The sequence below is a fragment of the Rana temporaria genome, chromosome 2 (genome assembly GCF_905171775.1).
Source record: "Rana temporaria chromosome 2, aRanTem1.1, whole genome shotgun sequence".
Taxonomy (NCBI): domain Eukaryota; kingdom Metazoa; phylum Chordata; class Amphibia; order Anura; family Ranidae; genus Rana; species Rana temporaria.
In genome coordinates this window covers 519,420,506-519,445,847 of record NC_053490.1, presented here as the reverse complement: position 1 = coordinate 519,445,847, position 25,342 = coordinate 519,420,506, and the positions used below count along the sequence as shown (strand labels likewise).

Here is a 25,342-nt window from a genome sequence, read left to right as displayed (position 1 = left end):
TGCATTACTGTGTGGAGTTACAGACAGAAGAACAGGAAGTGAGGATTTCTCAGAAGAAATAAGGACATTTAGCCCTGGTTCACACTGGGTACGATTTGGAACGATTTGAGATGCGATTTGACATGTCAAATCGCATCTCAAATCGGCGGCAATTGTCGGCAATGGCACTGTCCTAATCAGTGCGACGCCGCATCTGCGATTTCAAAAAGTAGTTCCTGTACTACTTTTTGCGATTTCGGGCCGCGATTTACATCGCGGCAAAATCGCGGCAGAATCGCAGCCGCAAAATCGCAGGAAAATCGCGCATTTTACCGCGATTTTGAATTCGCAGCAGTGTGAACCTAGGCTTTAAAGCAAAATGGAAGGATGAGGTAAGTGAAGGAGGACTGCACTAAGGTAAAGGAAGCTATTTAGGGAAATAAATTGTACCTTTACAACCCCTTTAGGGCCTGTACACACCACACGATCGGATAATCCGACGGGAATTGTGTGATGACAGGATGTTGTCGGATAATCCGACAGCCTCTGTACCCATAAATTGCCATCACTGTGCCCATCAATTGCTGCCAGTGTGCCCCATCAATTGCTGCCAGTGTGCCCCATCAATTGCCGCCAGTGTGCCCCATCAATTGCCGCTACTGTGCCCCATCAGATGCTGCCAGTGTGCCCATCAATTGCTGCTACTGTGCCCATCAATTGCTGCTACTGTGCCCCATCAGATGCTGCCCGCCACTTACCTGTCTCGCAGCGGATCAGCGGCGGTCTCCTGCACGCCCTCCATGTCTTTTTCCGTCCTCTCTCAGGTGTCCAATCACAGCGCCTGACATTTCAGCCAATCAGGTCACCGGTAACAGACACGGCAACCTAATTGGCTGAGAGGCGGTTCAGTGAAATTCCTTCGCTTTGCTAACACACAGCTGAAAGAACAGCGACCACCCCCGCCGATGTAATTCAGGTGCCTGGCGCCCAAAAAGGGGCCGGACACCTGAATAGGGGGTGTCAGCAGCGACCATAGATAGATTCATTCTATAGCGATAGAGTGGTGCTCCTGCGCCCTTTATAGACGCACCGCCACTGATCTGTAGCTCATTCATAATGTAGTAGATATACAGGAGAATAGATTTTTAGAATCCTTCCACTCCCAATTTCCTGCTGGGGCAGCTCTCTCACATTCACGGGACCAATATCTACATGAACCCTAGCAGTTCCTTTGGGCAGGTACAAAAGGTTTTCGCACATGTGTAAAGCCCCTTATCAGCAGCTGAAAGATCCTGCACTAGGGGTCTACATCAGGAGCTCTTCTGCTAAGGGCATCGGAGGCCTAACCCCAAGCGTTAGCTCACTAGTTATGGCCTAAGAGCCTATCAGGAAACCCCTAGTCTACAAAAGTCACATGGTTAACGGGGTCCCATCTCCTAGAGTAGACAGCCCGGTCTCACCATGTTCATGCCAACCACTTAGCTTCAAGGCCACCAAGCTACTGTGTTTCTGGTGCAAACAAGAGACCCGCCTCCACCAAAACACTGGCCAATCAAACCCACCAGGGCACCACGATCTCCATGTGAGCCATATTCCACTAAAGAGTCCCCAGGTATGAGCAACTCATCTCAAATGTCAATGAAGAGACCGACTCATTGTTCTTCTTCTTCCTGCTTTACTGAATATGAGCTTGCATAAGCTGGAGCCGAGCATAGCTGATCGGCGCAGTTCGGAATGACTACGTTCCCAATCCTTTCCGAGGCTGTCCTTTTGGCCTTTCCGGCTGTTTCTGAGGCTCTCCAGTGCCCCCCTGCCTCTGGCCGCATACGGTATTGCATGCCATTGAAGTCATAGCAGAACAAATTATTTTAGTTTCCATTGACTTCAATGGGGAAACTCGCTTTAACCACTTAAGGACCACCCCATGTACATATACGTCCACAATATGGCACGTACAGGCACATGGGCGTATAGGTACGTCCTCGCCTATTAGCGGGTGGGGGGTCCGATCGGGACCCCCCCCGCTACATGCGGAGGTCGGGTCCGCTCGGGGAGCGATCCGGGACCACGGCGCGGCTATTTGTTTATAGCCGCTCCGTCGCGATCGCTCCCCGGAGCTGAAGAACGAGGAGAGCCGTGTGTAAACACGGCTTCCCCGTCCTTCACTATGGCGGCGCATCGATCGCGTCATTCCCTTTATAGGGAAGACACGATCGATGACGTCATTCCTACAGCCACACCCCCAAACCTGTGGTTAACTCCCAAACTGCAACTGTCATTTTCACAATAAAGAATGCAATTTAAATGCATTTTTTGCTGTGAAAATGACAATGGTCCCAAAAATGTGTCAAAATTGTCCGAAGTGTCCGCCATGTCGCAGTCACGAAAAAAATTGCTGATCGCCGCCATTAGTAGTAAAAAAAAAATAAAAAATAAAAATGCAATAAAACTATCCCCTATTTTGTAAACACTATAAATTTTGCGCAAACCAATCGATAAACGCTTATTGCGATTTTTTTTACTAAAAATAGGTAGAAGAATACGTATCGGCCTAAACTGAGGAAAAAAAATGTTTTTATATATGTTTTTGGGGGATATTTATTACAGCAAAAAGTAAAAAATATTGCTTTTTTTTCAAAATTGTCGCTCTATTTTTGTTTATAGCGCAAAAACTAAAAACCGCAGACGTGATCAAATACCACCAAAAGAAAGCTCTATTTGTGGGGAAAAAAGGACGCCAATTTTGTTTGGGAGCCACGTCGCACGACCGCGCAATTGTCTGTTAAAGCGACGCAGTCCCGAACTGTAAAAACACCTTGGGTCTTTAGGCTGCATATTGGTCCGGGGCTTAAGTGGTTAATATGCGAGTACTTTGGATTACGAACATTCTCCTGGAACAGATTATGCTCCACTGTATCACTTTGTAGCTAAATTGAATATCTGAGCAGGCACCTTGTGGTCGGGGATTTATGGACCTGCACTTACATTAATGAGACAGGAAGCTTTTTCCATTTCAGACTCTGGGACCCCTGTGCCAATAACTTTCAGCCTCTCTTCTGCCTTCCTGCGTTTCTCTTTGATCTGATGCTCCAAAGTGGGTAAACTTTGCTAAAAGTAAAAAAATATATAAAAAATATAGTTACAAAACAGAAAATTATGTTTAGATCAGAAGCCTAGTGTATATCCTAAAGCTGAACTCCAGGCAAACAGGTCAATACACTGATGAAAAACACATAAGGAAACTATTTTACCTGCCAAAGGATTTGTATTTCATGCCATCCAGGAGATCCACCTTATGTCTGGACAGTGAAAGGAGAAGCAGCAGATTAATGAGCTCTTCTCTCTATCACTCTGCTCTCTCCTGCTTTCAGGATGCTCCTTATACTACCGTGTTTCTCTGACTTACGGCGGCGTAGCGTATATGCGATACGCTACGCCGCCTCAAAATTACGCCGACATACCTGAATCCAGCTAATAGAGTTCAGTTTATGGGCTTTTTAAAAAAAGTCCAAAACGCCAATAAACTGCAGTTTATCAGCTTCAGTGTGCATGAAGCCTAAGACAGGGCCGACTTAATAGCATCATGGGCCCCTGGGCAAAGTAATGCTCTGGGGCCCCCTACCAGCATGCCCCAATTTACACACCAAAGAATAAATAGTTAATAGAATTAAGCATATAGGGCCAAATCCTCAAAAGGGATACGCAGGCAGAACTGCTGTTCAGCCTGCGTATCCCTGTGCCTATCTTTGGAACTGATCCTCAGAATCAGTTTTCCAAAGATAGGCAGAAGATCCGACATCTGTAATAGACTTACACTGTCGGATCTTAGGATGCAGTACCGCATCCGCCGCTGGGGGCATTTCGAGTCGAAATGCCGCTTTGCGTATGCAAATGAGTACTTAGGCAGATCCACAAAGCTTTTTAGCTTTGTGTTTTCTGCGTAAGTTACGTTTTGCATGCGTAAAATTAGGGATGCTTTTACAAAGTGTAAACTAGTAACACCTTGTAAAAACATACCTTTTTTTCGATCGCCGTTATTTTTTTTAAATTTCGAATTTTATTTTTCGCCGCGTAACTTTTTTTTTTTCCCGACGCAACTTTATTGTCCCGTCGCAATCCACAAAGCCCGACGTAACGTAATTTCGCGCGCTGCCCGTCGGGAAAAATGACGTCACACGCATGTGCAGAACGTCCGGCGCGGGAGCGCGCCTCATTTAAATTGTCATCGCCCCCTGGATGAGAAGACCGCCTTGCGACGGAGGCACTTAAGTTACACAGCCGAAAATTTCTAGGTAAGTGCTTTGTGGATCGGGCACTTAGGTAGAAATTTTCCGCCAGTGTAACTTAACTGCTGAAAGTTAAGTTAGGCAGGTTTTTTGTGGATTTGCCCCATAATTATTAGTACTTTCAATAAAATCTTAAAATTTTAAACCATAAAAAAAAAAAAAAACATAAATCAAAGACAACACAAAGAACACAGTATGGAGGAGGCAGAAGGGCACAGTACAGGTTCCGGGAACCAGCCTGGGACACAGCCTTCCCGGGACAGCTTTGTAAAAAGTTGGACTGTCCCAGCAAATCCAGGACAGTTGGCAAGTATGATGTAATGCAAGATTTTTATAGGGCCCCCATGCACCTGGGCAATTCCCAGGGGTGCCCCTGCATTAAGAAATCCCTGGGCTGAGACAAGAAAGGGGGGGGGGGGAGTACTTGCACCTACAGTATTGTTTGAGAGAAAAAAAATAAAACATTCCTTTTCACTGATAAAGCCACAGCTGAAATGATGGTTTGTAAGTGACTTACACTGATATGATCAACAAGCTCAATGGTCAGTTTTTCTGCCAGTGATGGGATTGTAGCATAGCCTTCATTTAACAGGACGCTGAAAAAAGAAAAACAAAATACGGCATTAATTCCTCCGGGGATCTTGTGTGAATTGTATAACGTTTTCTTATTTCTAAGGCCTCGTACACACGAACGGACTGTTTTCATCGGTCATGTCCGCTGCCGGATTTTGGTCTGATGGTTGTACACACCATCGAACCAAAATCCCCGCGTACAGGATACGCGGTGACGTGGCCGCGCCGTCGCCGTGACGATGACGCGGCGACCCTGGAAGGTCAATGCTTCCACGCATGTGTCGAATCACTTCGACGCATGCGGGGGCTTTCGGCCGAGCGGACATGTCCGGTGAGTCTGTACAGACGACCGAACATGTCCGACGGACAGGCTTCCAGCGGACATGTTTCTTAGCATTCTAGGGCCCCGTACACACGAGAGGATCCATCCGCTGGAATTGATCCGCGGACCGGCTCCAGCGGATAGATCCTATGGTGTGTACACTCCAGCGGATCTGTTTCCGCGGATATTTATCCCCTGGGATGGATTTCCAGCGGATAAAAATTTGAAGACATGCTTTCAAATCTATCCGCTTGAATCCATCCCAACGGATTGATCCGCTGGTCTGTACAGACTCACCGGATCAATCCGTCCGAATCAATCCCCCGCATGCGTCGTAATGATTCGACGCATGCGTGGAACTCCTTATATGACAGCGTCGCGCACGTCGCCGCGTCATCATCGCGGCGACGGCGCGACACGTCATCGCGATGGGATTTCGGCGCGGATTTCGATCCGACGGTGAGTACACTCCATCGGATCAAAATCCTCGAGAGGATTTATCCGCGGAAACGGTCCGGTGGACCGTATCCACGGATAAATCCTCTCGTGTGTACGGGGCCTAAGAAACATTTGTCCGCTGGAAACCTGTCCGATCCGCCGGAAAATTGTCCGGTCGGACGTACAGACGACCGAACATGTCCGCTGAAACTGGTCTGCGGACCAGTTTCAGCAGACATGTTCGGTCGTGTGTACGGGGCCTTAGGGTATCAAGATTTTTATGATTGCATTCTCAGTCTAATTTATAATCAGCGCCGTGGACAGGAGGGATGCACCGATAACCATTTTTTAGGCCCGAGTACCGATACTTTTTCTCAAGTACTCGACGGAACCAATTACCGTTTTTTTTTTAGGGCTCGCTCACACCATACATGCATGAAAACTAAAGGAAAAACTGCACAGATTTCAGTTGGAAAGTAGAGACGCACGATTAATCGTTAAAAGATCGCAATCTCAAATCGACCTCCCCACACCATCTTAACCGCTTCTGGACCGCCCCACTTAAATTTACTGCAGCAGGGCGGCCCTTCAGCACAAAATAACGTATCTGTACGTGATTTCGATTGCCAGGTCTGGGGCACGGGTCGCCGGCGACCCACTCCCGATGTGACTGGGCACAAGCGGGAGCCAATCGGCATGTCCGGCGCACCTGATGTCCGCCAGGACCCGCCAAACGTTGCCGAGGCAGACAGAACGGCGGTCTGCCTATGTAAACAAGGCAAATCGCGTTCTGTCAGAGGGGAAGATGGAGATCTTCTGAGGAACACCGATCTCTGTCTTCCCCTCCAGGCAAAGCACCTCCCCCACAGTTAGCAAGCTGTCAGGACCTGGGCTTGAACCTGGTTGAATATGCTTTATCTCACTTCTTCGATGTAAGTGTGCATTTTTATGTTACATTTGTAGCACTACCCCCGAAGGAGTTGCTGGTTTGTTTTGGGTGGCATGTTACCTCTGTATCTCCGCCGTCTAGGGTACTTGATGAGAGTTGTAGTGCAGGGAATGTCTTTCTGTGCTTTTATTACCCAGCCGGAAACAATCAAACGGTTAAAAGGTGAAGGGATAGCAAATAGGAGACAGCAGATTCAGGTGTAACTGCATACGGGAAACAGTCCTGCTTCCAACAATAGTTTACTTCGCCACTCCAGCCCGAGTGGGTGTAGCGCACCTGGACAGGCCTCTCTTACCAGCCTGGCATCCAGGGTGTCACTCAAACTTAGGATTAAGTCTCTGCCACAGACCCTCCCAAAAGAATGGAGACAATTATAGTCCAGAATCCTTTCTCTGTAGATTCAACACCCGGATCTCCTTCAGGTAGTTTCTTTTGCAAGTTAGCGACTGACAGGCGACCAACATCCAGCCTGTCAGATTCCAGGTAGTCCCCGATGAATGGACAGACCCCTCCTGGAACACCAGCCTCGTGCTTGGTATCCACCGGACAGGCTCCTCATCGTCCAGCCTCCTCCAATTGGACGGACAGCTCGGGACCCCTCCAAGTTGGGGACCCAGTCAAACACTGGGTCCGCACAGCAGATCAGTTGCTTCGGGTCAACGTGGTCCCGGAACCAGGAACACTGCTACCCATGCACACCCTGGCCAGGAGGGCCATATGCGGGGGTGTCGTGGAATGGCTACCCCAATAGTGGGCGCCACACGAGGAAGAAGATGAACCTCGAGGCAACAGCGTCTGCCCCCTTTATACCCCTCCCCAGCATGCAAAGCGAGACTGCCAACCTCTCACTGGCCGCTAAGGAGTGGCACTCAGAACACTTGACCCCACTGCTGCCACCTGCCGTCCGGAGGGTGACTTGAGTCCCCGGACAAAAGGTTAACCCACAGTACAGCCAAGTTAGAGCAGAGACCCAAATTGAAACAATCATACGAATTCAGAGTCAACTATTTCTCTGAATTTTCCCCCTAAATTTAATATAGCACCCGCTCTGAAAGTAGTCCGGCGCTACACTTATTAAAAATTTTAAGGGTTTTACACTATGCCAGTACCTTCCTTTTTTTTATGTGGTGCATCCTGAATTGCTATGTTGTTTGAGACATCTTCTATGCAATATTGAACTACATTTATGCTACCAATAGAGACCCCAGGCTGGGCTATCAACCATATGCGCATATTGATCTCCTATAATTAGAGATCACATCCATCGGGTAAGCGGCAGTGTTATTGTTTGGTGGAGGCACTATCCTGTCAGCACTTTTTCCTGGACTATTGGATTTGTTGAACACAAGTTTATATGGACATTCTCAGGGGTCAAGTCCTGGGAAAAAAGTGTGGGAACTCACCCAGGATTCCCCACCCGCCTCAAAAATAAAAAATTGCGCATAAAAAATATATATATATATATATATATATATATACACACACACACACACACACACTGGCCCAGATTCAGAAAGGACTTACGACGGCGCAGCGTCATGTACGCCGTCGTAAGTCCTAATACGAGCCGTCGTATCTATGCGCCTGATTCCAAGAATCAGTTACGCATAGATATCCATTAGATCCGACAGGCGTGAGTCTCTTACACCGTCAGATCCTAACTGCATATTTTTTCTGACCGCTAGGTGGCGCTTCCGTCGAATTCCGCGTTGAGTATGCAAATTAGCTAGATACGCGAATTCACGAACGTACGCCCGACCGACGCAGTAAAGTTACGACGTTTACGTTAGGCTTTTCCCGGCGTATAGTTGCCCCTGCTATATGAGGCATAAGTGCGGCGTAACAATGTTAAGTATGGCCGTCGTTTCCGCGTCGAAATTTGAAATAGTTACGTTGTTTGCGTAAGTCGTCCGTGAATGGGCCTGGGGGAAGGAGAGGTGAAGGAGGGGACTTTGGGGGGGGGGTTCCCTTTTTTTTGGGGGGTAGGGGGAATTAGGAGGAATAAGATAGTTTGTAGTCGATACATGTTGAGGGGTAGCTAATGTAAGGAACCCGGAAGACAACCAGAAGGGTAGAGACCACCGAGAGGGGTAAGCCCAAACAGGAGCCTATATCGGGGGGGTCTCCCCTCCGGTTTTTCTTTTCTTTTTCGCTTGATTGTTAATTTAAGTGACTGATGTATAGGTTGATGGTATAACAAGATGTGACTATTGTGAATGCCCTTAACGTGTATCTGCTCATTTCTTTGAAAACAAATAAAATATATATATATATAAAAAAAAAATAATACAGAAGGGCAAATAATCAAACATCGTCTGTTACTAAGAAGACCAAAATGATTGTCACTCTACCTAAAATGTTCATGGTTTTCAAAGAAAGCTCTCTCGTTCCTTATGGCATCTTCTAGGCAAACGTTATTCAGGATCTCTTTCTGTCCGCGACATTTGACAATCATATAGCCCTTCCGGAGTTGGTAGACCAGGTTTCTCACAATGTTAACAATGTCTTCTTCTGCTCCGTTGTCAACCAGGTCGGGCTTGGTCAAGATCCCTGGGAGAGAAGTTACAGGAAATGTTCAGCATTATCAAAGCCATAAAGTTTTCCTTCCCTGTCTAAAAGTACCCAATGGCCGCCAAGCAGTTACTTCCTGGAAAAATATTTATTGGGATGGCTTCTGATAGCTAAAGTGGTGGTAAACCTCAGGCCTCGTACACACAACCGAGTTTCTCGGCAGAATTCAGCCAGAAACTCGATGGGAGCCGTATTCTGCCGAGAAACCCGGTGGTGTGTACACTTTTGGCCGAGGAAACCGACGAGGATCTCGTCGGGCCGAATAGAGAACATGTTCTCTATTTCCTCGTTAGTCAATGGGGAAACTTGGCTCGGCGAGATCCTCGGCGGCTTCACAAGGAACTCGACAACCAAAACAATGTGTTTTGCTCGTCGAGTTTCTCGGCCGTGTGTACGGGGCCTCAGACGTGAAATTTGAACAAAGCATATCCCTCTATAGTGTGTACTTGTCTCAAGCCAGAGCATGAAGAGTCATTTCTGTCTGCTGCCTCCTTCCTTTGCTATTCGCATGAGTCACTTCTGATTTCCTGCCACCAAGAGGATAATGGTGACAGGGGAGGAAGCTCCAGCTGATTGACAGTTTTAGCTCTGTTCATGTAAGCTGTGTGGAGGGGGTGTGTCTTTTCTCTCCAATCAGCTCTCAGAGCTCTCCTCACTGAGCTCTGCAGAGTGTAATTTCAGCTCTCTGCCCCCTTTTTTTGACATCTCAGACAAGATTTATAAATTCTGGACTTTGCCCGGCTGTAGTGAAGAGAAGAATGCAGATAAACATGTACACCGTACATAGGAGGATTTGTTTCAGACCAGTCACTTCACTGGGTATATCTAAGGCCCCGTACACACGAGGGGATCTCCGCTGGAAACGGTCCGCCCGACCGTTTCCAGCGGAGATTCCTCCTCCGGATTTGGATCCGATGGCTTGTACTCACCATCGGATCAAAATCCGTGCGGAATTCATCCGCGATGATGACGCGGTGACGTGCGCGACGCTGGAAGGTAAGTACTTCCACGCATGCGTCGAATCATTACGACGCATGCGAGGGAGGGGACACACCACCGGATCCGATTCAAGCGGATACATTTCTTAGCATGTGTACGGTGGTGTGTACGAGGCCTAAGGCCCCATACACACGATAGAATCCATCCGCTGAAAAATCCCAGCAAATGGGTTTTAGCGGATAGATCCTATGGTGTGTACATTCCAGCGGATCTGTTTCCGCGGATATTTATCCCCTGGGATGGATTTCCAGCAGATCGAATATTTGCTGACATGCTAAACAAATCTATCTGCTGGAGTCCATCCCAACGGATGGATCCGCTGGTCTGTATAGACTCACCGGATCCATCCGTCCGAAGGGATCCCCCGCATGCGTCGTAATGATTCGACGCATGCGTGGAATTCCTTATATGACAGCGTAGCGCACGTCGCCGCGTCATAATCGCGGCGACGGCGCGACACGTCATCGCCAGAGGATTTCAGCGCGGATTTCAATGCGATGGTGAGTACATTCCATCGCATAGAAATCCGCGGAAATCCTCGAGAGGATTTATCCGCAGAAACGGTCCGCTGGATCGTATCCGCGGATAAATCCTCCCGTGTGTATGGGGCCTTAGGGTTTACAACCACGTTAACTAGATCCCGCCTGCCGTATAGTAAAATAATGGTGGGCGGGATCTCCCCTGTGTCACCGCTTTTACGATGCCGCGGCTCTTTACCCACGTGATCGGCTGTGTCCAATCACAGCCGATTACATGTAAATGTGAAGGTGCCATTTATTGGCTTTCCTTGCCTCACACTGACAGAGTGTGAGGAGAGGAGAGCCAATCAGTGGTATCTCCTCCAAGGGGAAACCTGTACAGATAATCAGGGCACTGATCATTAGTGACCTGATTATTAGTGCAGCCCCATCAGTGACACCAATCAGTGCTGCCCATTAGTGCCACCTATCAGTACCCATCAGTGCTGCCCATTAGTGCTGCCAATCAGTGCCCATAATTGCCACCCATCAGTGCCACCTATCAGTGCCCATCAGTGAGGCATATTAGTGCTTCCTCGTCAGTGCCACCTAATCAGTGTCCTTCAGTGCTGTCTCATCAGTGCCCATCAGTGCCGCCTCATCAGCACACATCAGTGAATGAAAAAATATTTATTTACTAAATTTACTGACAGAAACTACAATTTTTTTTTAAACATTTTCGGTCTTTTTTTAACTACTTGCCGACCAGCCGCCACAGTTATACAGCAGCAGGTCGGCACGGCTGGGTGAGATCACGTAGCTATACGTCATCTCGCCTTTCAGCCAATAGAGGCGCACGCCCCCCGCTCGTCCCTGATCCCGGCGCGCGTGGCCGGCGGGCACGATCGCCACCGGGCACCCGCGATCGCTCGTTACAGAGCGAGAACCAAACACACAGCTCCCGGTCCTGTCAGGGGGAGAAATGCCTGACCGTCTGTTCATACAATGTATGAACAGCGATTTGTCATTTCCCCAAACCAGTTCCACCCCCCCTTAAGTTAGAACACACCCAGGGAACATAATTAACCCCTTCCTCGTCCCCTAGTGTTAACCCCTTCACTGCCAGTGGCATTTTTATAGTAATCAATGCATTTTTATAGCACTGATCGCTATTAAAAATGCCAATGGTCCCAAAAATGTGTCAAAAGTGTCCTTAGTGTCCGCCATAATGTCGCAGTACCAAAAAAAATCGCTGATCGCCGCCATTACTAGTAAAAAAAAAATATTAATAAAAATGCCATAAAACTACCCCCTATTTAGTAAACGCTATAACTTTTGCATAAACCAATCAATAAACACTTATTGCAATTTTTTTTAACGAAAAATAGGTAGAAGAATACGTATCGGCCTAAACTGAGGAAAAAAATAGTTTTTTTTATATATTTTTGGGGGATATTTATTACAGCAAAAAGTAAAAAATATTAATTATTTTCAAAATTGTCGCTCTATTTTTGTTTATTGTGCAAAAACTAAAAACCGCAGAAGTGATCAAATACCACCAAAAGAAAGCTCTATTTGTGGGAAAAAAAGGACGCCAATTTTGTTTGGGAGCCACGTCGCACGACCGCGCAATTGTCAGTTAAATCAACGCTGTGCCGAATCGCAAAAAGTGGTCCGGTCATTGAGCAGCATTATGGTCCGGGGCTGAAGTGGTAAAAAAAAAACCCAGTGGTGAATAAATTCCACCAAAAGAAAGCTCTGTGTGTGTGTGAAAAAAATTATATAAATTCCATTTGGGTACAGTGTTGCATGACCGGCGCAATTGTCATTCAAAGTGTGACAGCGCTGAAAATTGGCCTGAGTAAAGAGGGGGTCATAACTCTTCTTGGCCATCTGTGTCGCGTTGGGGAGATTTCCCATCCATCCCTTCCATTGCCTCCACAAGGAGTGGAAAGTAAACCCTCTGAGGCTGGGTTCACACGAGAGCACGGAGCAGCTCACAGCAGGGGGTCCGGGGCGTCTCCATTCACCGGTTCAGGTCTGATCTCAGCCCGAATCTTTGGCTGAATTCAGACCCGAAATGGACCAAAAAGACGCACAGGACTCCTGTGCAATTCCCTCCGGAGCCGCTTTGGAGATGTGTGAACCGGCTCCATAGAGAGTCGCTCACAATCTCCTGCTATGCAAATTGGATGCGGGAAACTCACTTCCGATTCTCAATAGTGTGAACCTGGCCTAAAGGGAGGAATTTCCCTGGTAGTCACTAGAACTAATGTTCTCATTGGAAGATTTCCCTCCTGCTCTGAAGACCACTCAAAATTGTGAATTTTCTTAGGCCTCGTACACACGACCGAACATGTCTGCTGAAACTGGTCCGTCGGACCAGTTTCCGCAGACATGTTCGGTCGTCTGTACGGCCGACCGGACAATTGTCCGGCGGATCGGACAGGTTTCCAGCGGACAAATGTTTCTTAGCATGCTAAGAAACATGTCCGCTGGAAGCCTGTGCGTCGGACATGTTCGGTCGTCTGTACGACTCACCGGACATGTCCGCTCGGCCGAAAGCCCTCGCATGCGTCGAAGTGATTCGACGCATGCGTGGAAGCATTGACCTTCCAGGGTCGCGCACGTCGCCGCGTCATCGGCGCGGCCACGTCACCGCGTTCGCTGTCCGCGGGAAATTTGGTCTGATGGTGTGTACAGCCATCAGACCGAAATCAGGCAGCGGACATGTCCGATTAAACCGGTCCGCGGACCGTTTTCATCGGACATGTCCCGTCGTGTGTACGAGGTCTTACACTTTCATTCTTGATTATAATTGTCACAGGGTCAAAAAGAGAGGGGGGAAAGCATAAAAAAAAACAAAAAAAACAACTGATGTTCCAATCCCTCTCCACTCTATACAACTTCCTTCAGTTATAAGGAAAAGCCTAAGGGAAGGGTCAGTTCACACCATAGAAAAGCAGTCCGGATGAGTTCCAGGTGCTTTTCTGTATGCGCGTTTGACGCATTTTTTGATGCATTCTAGTCCATTTTTGGTGTGTTTTTGATGCAGTCCAGTGCATCCTGCCCATCCTTATTCTTAACCTTAACCCCTTCCATACAGGGCATTTTCACCCCCTTCCTGCCCGGACCAATTTTTAGTTTTCAGCGCTGTCGCACTTTGAAAGTGCGACGTCGCTCCCAAACAAAATTGACGCCCATTTTTTCCCACAAATTGAGCTTTCTTTTGGTGGTATTTGATCACCTCTGCGGTTTTTATTTGTTGCGCTATAAATGAAAAAAAACAATATTTTGTGCTTTTTTTTTTTTCTTCTATATTTTTTTTTTTTTTTAAAGGCAAGAAAGCAATACAGGAAACATAAGAAAAGGAACAAGCAAAATCCATGAAAACAACACATGGATATTACATTACATCTCTCTCTTCAACTATTTTTACTAATTACAGTTTACCACCGAGGGAAATTATAATATACTATATCACAAACAGTTTTTTTAAATCCATTCCCCCTAGGAGAGATGTCATAACCAAAATACTATTCCTATTCTTCCCCAGTTATTTCATCTCCTCCCTAATTATCCATATTTTCCCTATGTATATTTCTTGATTAAACTACCGGATTTATCGGCGTATAACGCGCGCCGGCGTATAACGCGCACCCCAATTTCAGAGGGAATGCAGCCTGTGCCCAAATGCAGCCTGTGCCCAAATGCAGCCTGTGCCCAAATGCAGCCTGTGTCCAAATGCAGCCTGTGCCCAAATGCAGCCTGTGCCCAAATGCAGCCTGTGCCCAAATGCAGCCTGTGCCCAAATGCAGCCTGTGCCCAAATGCAGCCTGTGTCCAAATGCAGCCTGTGCCCAAATGCAGCCTGTGCCCAAATGCAGCCTGTGTCCAAATGCAGCCTGTGCCCAAATGCAGCCTGTGCCCAAATGCAGCCTGTGTCCAAATGCAGCCTGTGCCCAAATGCAGCCTCACCTTCTCTCGTGGGAATCACCGAGCCGAGCCATCATCCGAGCCGTCATTTCCTGTTCATTCGGCAGCAGTCACACACACAGTCCCGCCTCCGCCATCGGCATTGGACCAGCGTCTGTGATTAATAGAACACTGGTCCAATGCCGGTGGCGGAAGCGGGAATGTGTGTGTGACGTGTGCCGAGTAAACAGGAGATATGGCGCGTGAATTCCGGCGGCACTCGTCCCCCTCCTTCTCCTCCGAGCCGAGGTACAGTATCGGCGTATAACGCGCACCCGTGATTTTCCCCATATTTTCAGGGGAAAAAAGTGTGCGTTATACGCCGATAAATACGGTAATTCCCTCTTTATCTCCGTCACCCTTCCTTCCCCATTTTTTCCCCCCCTCATTCCCGCCCCCCTTCCCCTCCTCAAGACCCCCTCTTTATCTCCACCTCCTCTCCTCCTCCGTCCATGTAGAACCATGGACCGGAAGAGAGGAAGGAGAGAGAGAAAAAAAAAAAAAAAACAATATCCCCCCCCCCCTCCGCTGTCCCCCCCGGTGAGCGACATCTGTACCTTCCTACCTTTTTTCCTTTTCTTTCCTCCACCTCTAATTATTTTGTGCTTTTTGCAGGACCATGGATCGGTGTGTGTAAACACACACCGATCCATGTCCTGTCAGAGGAGAGGAGACCGATGTGTGTTCCCAGTAAAGAGGAACACACATTTGGCGCTCTATTTTTGTTTATAGCGCAAAAAAATAAAAACCACAGAGATGATCAAATACCACCAAAAGAAAGCTCTATTTGTGGGGAAAAAAAACATAAAGTTTATATTTGGGTACAGTGTTGCATGACCGCACAATTGTCATTCAAAATGCGACAGCGCTGAAAACTAAATATTGGTCTGGGCAGGAAGGGGGTGAAAATGCCCGGTATGGAAGCGGTTAATCTTCGTATCTGTTGGTAATGTATCAAAGCAAATTGATTTTCAATAACAGTTATTTTGTACCTAATGTCCTCTGTCCGCTGGGGTCCACAATTTTGGCCATTTCCAGAGCCTCTGTTGTTGCAATATCCACATTACTGGGAACCACGACCAAATTGATGGTCTCCTGCTTCATAATGTACTTGCTGATCATCCTTTTAATCTAGAAAAACATGAAATTTTCCAGTTAGCAGTTTGCTGTAATGAAAAGGTGACCAAATGTAAATGGGCCGCCATCAGTGGGGTACATACAGTACACCTGTAAGAGACCCGGAGGTCCCCAGGGCCCCGGATGGCAACCCCCCCCCCCTTTTTTTTTTATAATTAATTTTTTTTTATATATTAATTTTTTTGTTTATTTTTATTAAAGGGCCCAAAGGTCCCCGGGGACCCGGAGGTCCCCAGGGCCCCGGATGGCAACCCCCCTTTTTTAAATATATTTTTTTTACATTTTTTAAATATTTGTTTGTTTATATTAAAGGGCCCAAAGGTCCTCAGGGCCCCGGATGGCAACCCCCCCCTTTTTTTTTATAATTTGAATTTATTTATATATTTATTTTTTGTTTATTTTTAAAGGGCCCAGAGGGCCCCGGATGGCAACCCCCCTTTTTTATATATATTTTTTTTTTACATTTTTTAAATATTTGTTTGTTTATATTAAAGGGCCCAAAGGTCCTCAGGGCCCCGGATGGCAACCCCCTCCCCCCCTTCTTTTTTTTTATAATTTTAATTTTTTTATATATTAATTTTTTTGTTTATTTTTATTAAAGGGCCCAGAGGTCCCCAGGGCCCCGGATGGCAACCCCCCTTTTTTTTATTTTTTTTTTTTATATATTTTTTTGTTTATTTTTATTAAAGGGCCCAGAGGTCCCCAGGGGCCCCGGATGGCAACCCCCTCCCCCCCTTCTTTTTTTTTATAATTTTAATTTTTTTATATATTAATTTTTTTGTTTATTTTTATTAAAGGGCCCAGAGGTCCCCAGGGCCCCGGATGGCAACCCCCCTTTTTTTTATTTTTTTTTTTTACATGTTTTAAATATTTGTTTGTTTATATTAAAGGGCCCAGAGGTCCACAGGGGCCCAAAGGTCCTCAGGGCCCTGGATGGCAACCCCCCTTTTTTTACATTTTTTTGTTATAATTTTTATTTTATATATTTTTTTTATTTAAGGGCCCAGATGATAACCCCCCCTCTTTTTTTTTTATTATAATTTTTATATTATATATATATATATATATATTTGGTAAGGGGCCCAGAGGTCCCCAGGGCAACCCCCTCTTTTTTTTCTGTTCGTCAGTACCCAAAGCCCCCCGACCTGAATTTGTGGCACGCCCCTCCCCTGCGCTTCTTAATTTGAGACGGCGGCACCCCTACCCCCCACCGGTTCTCTGCTCCAGGGGGCCCATGCCTGAAGCTGTGTAAAGGGGCCCCATAATTTTTCCTGATGGCGGCCCTGGTAGATATACAAGGACTGCCCATGCTAACTTTCTTCTGAAAATGCTGCTTATTTGAGTGTTTTTTTGTATTTTACAGCTTCCGTTCCATGCTATCTAAGTCACTAGGCCAAAATAAGTACAGTGGAACCTCGGATTAAGAGCATCATCCGTTTCAGGAGAATTCTCGTAATCCATAGAAGTCAAAGTAAACGGAAATAATTAGTTCCGCATTGAGTTCAATGGCATGCAATACAGCATGCGGCCAGAGACGGGGGGGCGCCGGAGAGCCTCGGAAACAGCCGAAAAGGCCCAAAGACACCTCTGCAAACCTCGGAAAGACTTTGTTCCCAAGATTTGCATTTCCGAACGGTGCCGATTAGCGACGTTCGGCTCTGCTCTGGCGTCCCCAACCTCAGGCCAAACACGGTACTGCACACCGCTTTGGCCTGAATCATGCTTGCTTTTGCGAAACACTCGCTTTTAAAAATACAGGGCCGGATTCACAAAGAATTACGTCGGCGTATCACCAGATACGCCGACGTAACTCGGAATCTAAGCCCGTCGTAAGTTTAAGTGTATGCTCAAACTTAGATACACTTAAACCTAGCTAAGATACGACGGTCTGCACTGTCGTATCTTAGGGTGTATTTTTTTAGCTGGCCACTAGGTGGCGCTTCCGTTGATTTCGGCGTAGAATATGTAAATGACTAGATACGCCGATTCACGAACATACGCTTGCCCGTCGCAGTAAAGATACGCCGTTTCCGTAAGAGATACGCCGCGTAAAGATAAACCTGCCCCCTAGGTGGCGTAGCCAATGTTAAGTATGGCCGTCGTTCCAGCGTCTAAATTTGAAAATTTTACGTCGTTTGCGTAAGTCGTCCGTGAATGTAGGCTGGACGTAATTTACGTTTACATCGAAACCAATACGTCCTTGCGGCGTACTTTGGAGCAATGCACACTGGGATATGTCCACGGACGGCGCATGCGCCGTTCCTTAAAAACGTCAATCACGTCGGGTCACCAGTTACTAACATAAAACACGCCCCCCTGTTCCACATTTGAATTAGGCGCGCTTAGGCCGGCCCATTTACGCTACGCCGCCGTAACTTAGGAGGCAAGTGCTTTGTGAACACAGCACTTGCCTCTCTGACCTACGGCGGCATAGCGTATATGCGATACGCTACGCCGCCTCAAAGTTATGACCACATACCTGAATCCAGTTATTTGTTCCCAAGATTTGCATTTCCGAACGGTGCCGATTGGCGACGTTCGGCTCTGCTCTGGCGCCCCCCACCGCAGGCCAAACGCGGTACTGCACACCGCTTTGGCCTGAATCATGCTTGTTTTGCGAGACAACACTCGCAAACCGAGTTACGGTTTTTAAAAATACAGTGCTCGTATTGCGAAACGCTCATTAACCGCGTTACTCGCAATCCGAGGTTCCACTGTATATTGTTTTTTGCTTTTCTGCTTAACAGAGAGCTGTGATTGTTTAGTGAGGTCTGCTCAGTGTGTTCTGGTGCTGCTCATGCTGTCTTGATGTTTCACACAGATCCAATAGAAATTAAGTATATTGGACAGTGGGAGGAAATCCAGCAGATTTGGATGTAGATACAGCCCTGGCCAATTAGAAGGGGGTGTGCCCCAGGGAATACTGGATGGCTGTATTTATATCTGAGGAGCACATGGGCTCGGGTTCGGGGTTCCAGTCCAGCCCATCTCTAAGGAGAGAGGTTCAGGTGGGGAGGAGGCTGCTGCCTCTCCTCAGCATAGGCTGCCATGCGGCCTCAGGTGACTGACCTGAGGGCCTGAAGCCTTAAAGCTACAACCCATAGCTCCCAACTGTCCCTGATTTCGAGGGACTGTCCCTGATGTGGAACAATGTCCCTCTGTCCATCTTTCCTCCTCATTTGTCCCTCATTCTGGTCTGATCTCTATAGTTGTATATAAAATGCACTTTTATATGCATGAGCCGTCCGTGGGGGTATCCCAGTGCGCATGCTCGAAATTAACCCGCAACAAGCCAATGCTTTCAACATGAACATAATTCTACGCAAAGCCCTATTCGCGAATGTTTTACGCAAACGACGTTCACGACGGAAAATTAGACGCTGGCCCGACGTCCATACTTAACATTGCGTACGCCTCATAGAGCAGGGGTAACGTTACGCCGAAAAAAGCCTTACGTAAACGACGTAAAAAAAGCGCCGGGCGGACGTACGTTTGTGGATTGGCGTATCTAGCTAATTTGCATACTCGACGCGGAAATCGACGGAAGCGCCACCTAGCGGCCAGCGTAAATATGCACCTAAGATCGGACGGCGTACTAAGACGCACGCCAGTCGGATCTAGCCCAGATTCAGGCGTATCTTGTTTTGTGGATACAAAACAAAGATACGACGGGGCATCTTAGAAATTACGCGGCGTATCGATACGCGTAATTTCTTTGTGGATCTGGGCCATATTTGTTAGTATGTGTCCCTCATTCCTATCTCAAAATGTTGGGAGGTGTGCAAACCTTCTGTCCAATATCCGCCTCTTGATTGGCTAGGGCAACCCGTGTGATTCCCGGGAGATCGATCAAAGTCAGGTCTGGAACATTCGGAGATATAACTTCCAGGGTTATAAGTTCCTCACTGACCCCGTATCCGGCACCAGCCATGCAGTCTTGAGCTAGGAGAGAAAAAGAAGGAATGGGCAAACACAAAACTTTACTTTGAGAGACGCCTGTATTAAAGGGGTTGTAAATGAAAAATGTTTTTCACCTTAATGCAATCTATGTATTAAAGGTGAAAAAACATCTGGTGTTGCCGGCCCCCCCGAGCCCCCGTTTTACTTACCTGACCTGCCCAAAGTCCCGTGCGGCGGTCCCGATATTCCTCTTCGCCGCTCGGCCTAGCGGCTGATTGGCTAGAGCGGATGGATTGAGCGCTGCTGTCAATCACATCTCTGAGGCCGCGGTCAGGGCCGCCATCAGGAATTATGGGGTCCCTTACACAGCTTCAGGCATGGGCCCCCTGGAGCAGAGAACCGGGGGGGGGGGGTGCCGCCTGAAATTGAGAAGCGGGGGGGGGGCGGCTGCCGCAAATTGAGAAGCGGGGGGGGGGCCCTTTACAAAAAAAAGAAGGAGTAAAGAAAAATATATATATATATAAAAAAAAAAAAGGGGTAGCCCTGGGGACCTCTGGGCCCTTTAATAAAATATATATATATACACAAAATATAATTTTTTCTTTTTATAAAAATAAATTACAAAAAAAAAAGGGGGGGGTTGCCATCCGGGACCTCTGGGCTCTTTTATAATAACAATATATATATATATATATATAAAAAGAAATAAAATAATATTTATATATATATATATATATATATAAATAAAATAAAAATATATATAGCAAAAATTAAAAAAAATATAAAAAAAAAGGAGGGTTGTCATCCGGGGCACTGGGGATCTCCGGGCCCCTGGGGATCCCCGGACCCCTAAAAAATGTTTTAAAAAAATTGGACCTTTAATAAAAAATAAAATAAAAATATATTAGAAAATATATACATTTTTTTAATAAAAAATAAATAAAAAAAGGTGGGGTTGCCATCCGGAGCACTGGGGGCCTTCGGGCCCCTGGGGACCTCTAAAAAAAAATGTCCGTTTAATAAAAAATAAATAAAAAAAAGGGGGGTGGCCATCTGGGGCCCTGTGGGCCTCCGGGCCACTGGGGACCTCCGGGCCCCTTACAGGTGTACTGCCTGTACCCCCCTGATGGTGGCCCTGGCCGCGGTGCTTCCATGGGTATTCTTACCTGTATTCCAAGCCCCCTTTTTTTGGACAGAGAGGGCTCGTCAATGTTTGGTGACTCAATTGCATGTGGGCCCCTTACCTGGGTCGGTGTGGACCAGTGGTTGTAGGGACATGCAATGCTGGTCTCCGCTCTGTATGTCTCTTCTGCCCTAAAATCTTCTCCCTTGCCTGCTAGCAATTTGCTTTGGATTATTAGTACAATGCTCAGCTTACTATACAGCTTACTATACAATTTCAGCATGCCTTGGGTTCCAGGATGAATTCACTCCCATGTGCATGCTCAAGATGGTCAAAAATATTGAAACTGAAATGCCGCGTACACACGATCGGAAATTTACAACAAGTGTAGGCTCCATCGGACTTTTTCTGTTGGAACTTCCGACAACAAAACTTCGAACAACAAAACTTCCGAACTTCCGACAACAAAAATGTGAGAGCTGGTTCTCAATTTTTCCGACAAGAAAAGTTCTTGTCGATAATTCCGATCGTCTGTATGCAATTCCGATGCACAAAAAAAACACGCATGCTCAAAATCAAGCAGAAGAGTCAAACTGCCTATTGAACTTCATTGATCTCGGCCCATCATACGTCTTGTACGTCACCGCGTTCTTGACGGTCGGAATTTTGTGTGAGCCAAAATTCCATCGAAAAAAAACAAAAAAACAACACGGTTTTCTTGTCGGAATTTCCGATCGCGTGTACGCGGCAGAAGACCTGGATTGCAGCAAAAAGAGGATAGCTGACACCACATTGCTGGAGGGAGGAGGGTAAGTGTAGTAAAATGTGCAAGTATGCTGCGAAGATTATGGCAAGAGCCCACCCACCATGATGCAGACATTAGTTCCTCATCAGCAATGAAAACTTAATGGCAAGTCAGTTGATTCATATTTAAATGCTCATATTTGTTTCTTAAAGCGGAGCTCCACCCTAAAGTGGAACTCCCGCTGATCGGAACCCTCCCCCCCTCCGGTGTCACATTTGACACCTTTCAGGGGGGAGGGGGGTGCAGATACCTGTCTAAAGACAGGTATTTGCACCCACTTCCGGCCACACAGTCTTGGGCAGACTGCGGGCATGACGTCACCTCCCCCCCCGTTTGTGTTCTGGGAACACTCGGCTCCCAGTACACAGTGGGAGCCAATCGGCAGGCGTAGCGCGACTCGCGCATGCGCCGTAGGGAACCGGGCAGTGAAGCCGGAGCGCTTCACTTCCTGGTTCCCTCACCGAGGATGGCGGAGGGGGGGGGGCAGCAGAGTGAGTGACGAGCGATCGCTCATCTTCTGCTGCGGACGGCGCTGGACTCCAGGACAGGTAAGTGTCCTAATATTAAAAGTCAGCAGCTGCACTATTTGTAGCTGCTGGCTTTTAATATTTTTTTTCCAGCGGAGCTCCGCTTTAAAATAAATGTTGCATGATTCTTCAGTATTTCATGTCTTAATTGCTGCTAGTATTGCCTGTCAGCTCCACCCCTGTAGGAAGCCCGATTTGTGGACTTTCCTTTTGTGGCACTCAAGCAGAGGTCTCCTGCTACCACCCCCTTTGCTATGAGCATGTCTGTGAGAAAGTCCTGGTTATGTGTTTACAGTCTCGCTGACACTCACCAAGCATAAGTAGTGATGGCATTGGTCCTTGGGCTAGCACCTGGTGCCCAAGACAAGCGCTGTCAGTAACATCTAATTATTTACTCGTCCTCTACTAAACAGCGTGGTCAAAAAGTGGTGGAGGAAGAGGGGCAACTGTCGACCATGCTAGCTCAGCGTCCACAACCCTTGTGAATACAAGGCAAACTCTCTGCTCTGCCCTCTCTGGAATGACAGGATTGCTTTACCTTTTCTGACCTCATGCTCCACTTCGCCTGGGTTTTTAAGTTTTACTTTTTGGTCACGGTACTTGATTTCACCGGTCCACTTCGAGCCCTTTGAAGACTTTTTTAACCTGAGTACCAGGGGACAACGAGTGACAATACCTTCACAAAAGCAAAAAATAAATTAAATAAAATCACCACATAGAATAATTTATTACATTTTTAGATTTATTAAAGGGGTAATTTCATTTAAAAAGTTATATTTTAGACAAGAATTACAAATATTTTATGATATTTTTCAAATATTTTATATTTCTTATAATTTATATTTTTTTAGCAAGCAGGTGGAGCTATTGCCATTACCTCTGTTTCACATGCTTAGTTATCTGTTCTAAGCTCTGTTGAAAAAATGACCTGCTGTTTACAGTGCTTAATAGCTCAAGGTGAAATTTATACACATAGGTGAATGAGCCATTTCCCTTCCATCATCCCTCTTTTTAAGGCCCAAACATGGTCGGACTTTTTGACATCAAACTTCAAAATGAGCAAGTTTTCTCTCCGAGGACGAGAGGGCCTCCGTGATAGGCGGACACTAAACACAGGACGAGAGGCCCTCCGTGATAGGCGGACACTAAACACAGGACGAGAGGCCCTCCGTGATAGGCGGACACTGAAAACAGTGCCTCCTGGGAAGCTGAGTGTTTCCGCCTATCACGGAACAGAAGACGTCGGAGGCGTGGCTTTTGAAAAATCGTACGGCCGCAATTCTGGGATAAGGTAAGTTAGGTTACCGGCGTATAAGACGACCCCCGACTTTTAAGAAGATTTGAAGGGGTTAGAAAGTCATCTAAGGCCGGGTACACACGGGCAAACATGTACGATGAAACCGGTCCGTCGGACCGTTTTCATCGTACATGTCTGCCCGGGGACTTCTGTACGATGGCTGTACTAACCATCGTACAGAAGTCCGCGCGTAAACAATACGCGGGGCGTGTCCGCGCCGTCGCCGCGACGATGACGCGGCAACGTGGGCGGGCCTGCCTTTTAAATACTTCCACGCATGCGTCAAAGTCATTCGACGCATGCGAGGGACGGCGGGCGCTCGGACATGTACGGTAGGTCTGTACTGACGACCATACATGTCCGAGCGGGCAGGATTCCAGCGGACGGTTTTAAAACAAGTCCAGGAATATTTGCCCGCTGGGAAAAGGCCCGGCGGGCAAATGTTTGCTGGAATTCGGCCCGCTGGCGCCTACACATGACCGAACATGTATGCTGAAACTGGTCCGCGGACCAGTTTCAGCATACATGTTTGGTCGTGTGTACGGGGCCTTATATGCCGGAAAATACGGTAACTATGTAATAGAGTAAAACAGAACAAGATAGAATATAGAAAATAAAAAACAAAGTAAAATAGAATAGAAAATAAAGGAATACAATACAATAACAAAAACAGAATAGAATAAAATAGAAAGAATAACCAGCTTCTGAAATTCGAATTTCAAATAGAATACATTTGAATACAATAGAAAAAAAAATTGAATAAAATAGAATGAATATAACCTTCCGAAATGTACATTTCAAACCGAATAAATTGAAATAAATAAAACAATAGAAGAGAATAGAATAAAAAAAAACATAACCATTTCCCAAAATTTTAATAGAATAAATTAAAAAAAGAATGGAAAAAAACAGAATAGAATATAAAATAATAGAATAGAAAAATATAACCAATTTTCCAAAATTAGAATGTCAACATTTTTAAATTTAGAATAGATTAAATTTCCAATGGAATTTGAAGGACTTTTGATTTTAATTAACGATTTTCTGAAAACGAATTAAATGAATAAAACTGATTTAACTAAAAGATTTTATGTAAGTAACGAATTGAAACAAAATGAATTTTTTCGTTCTGCACATGTCTAAGGTTCAGTACATTTTACACATTATTAGATCACCACTTTGACAAAACAAGCATTATATTCTGATCTAGTTTCACTATGTGGATGTGGATTACTAGAAGAATTCTTACCACTTCCCCTGGGTAGACATACACCGGAAAGGGCCTCCAGTACGGAACTTTTCCCCGAACTCTGGTCACCGATCACAGCAATGGCCGGCAACCCCAAGTCCTTCTCCACCCCCAGTGACCGCAGGGAGTCAATGAGATCAATGCAAGGCCGGATCTTGTACTCATATTGTTGGTTTAGAACATTCTCTGGCTCTGTCTTGACGGTAATCTCCTCATAATCTTGACAAAGCAGGACTTGTGTAGAGGGCTGGAGAGAAGACAGACATAATAAATTGGATGATTTAACTCCACATAGGAGATAACGGGGCAGATCCACGTAGATCGGCGCATATATCCGCCGGGCGTAGCGTATCTAAGATACACTACGCCGCCGTAACTTATATATATTTTTTCGAATCCTCAAAGAATTTGCGCCGTAAGTTACGGCGGCGTAGTGTATCTTTGGCGGCAATTCAAATGGATGTGATGGGGGCGTATTTTATGCAAATACGTCGTGACCCGACGTAAACAACTTTTTTTTTAACGGCGCATGCGCCGTCCGTGGGGGTATCCCAGTGCGCATGCTCGAAAATAAACCGGAACAAGCCAATGCTTCCGACGGTGACGTCATTCTACGCAAATCCCTAATCGCGAACGACTTACGCAAACGACGTAAAAAATTCAAAATTCGACGCGGGTACGACGGCCATACTTAACATTGAGTACGCCTCATAATAGCAGGGGTAACTATACGCCGGAAAAAGCCGAACGCAAAC

General features: G+C 46.5%; 1 protein-coding gene across 3 annotated transcripts in view; it reads right to left on the bottom strand.

Moving 5' to 3' along the window:
* Positions 1-25,342, bottom strand: part of LOC120928006 (interferon-induced GTP-binding protein Mx2-like) — a 104,452-nt gene that overhangs the window by 29,417 nt on the left and 49,693 nt on the right. For all 3 annotated transcript variants that reach the window (XM_040339063.1, XM_040339064.1, XM_040339062.1), the window contains exons 4-10: positions 24,588-24,834; positions 22,580-22,717; positions 19,474-19,628; positions 15,542-15,680; positions 8,899-9,097; positions 4,783-4,861; positions 2,965-3,087 (exon numbers count right to left, since the gene is read on the bottom strand). In XM_040339063.1, coding sequence (XP_040194997.1) covers positions 2,965-3,087; positions 4,783-4,861; positions 8,899-9,097; positions 15,542-15,680; positions 19,474-19,628; positions 22,580-22,717; positions 24,588-24,834 — 1,080 coding nt within the window. The remainder of the gene's footprint in view (positions 1-2,964; positions 3,088-4,782; positions 4,862-8,898; positions 9,098-15,541; positions 15,681-19,473; positions 19,629-22,579; positions 22,718-24,587; positions 24,835-25,342) is intronic.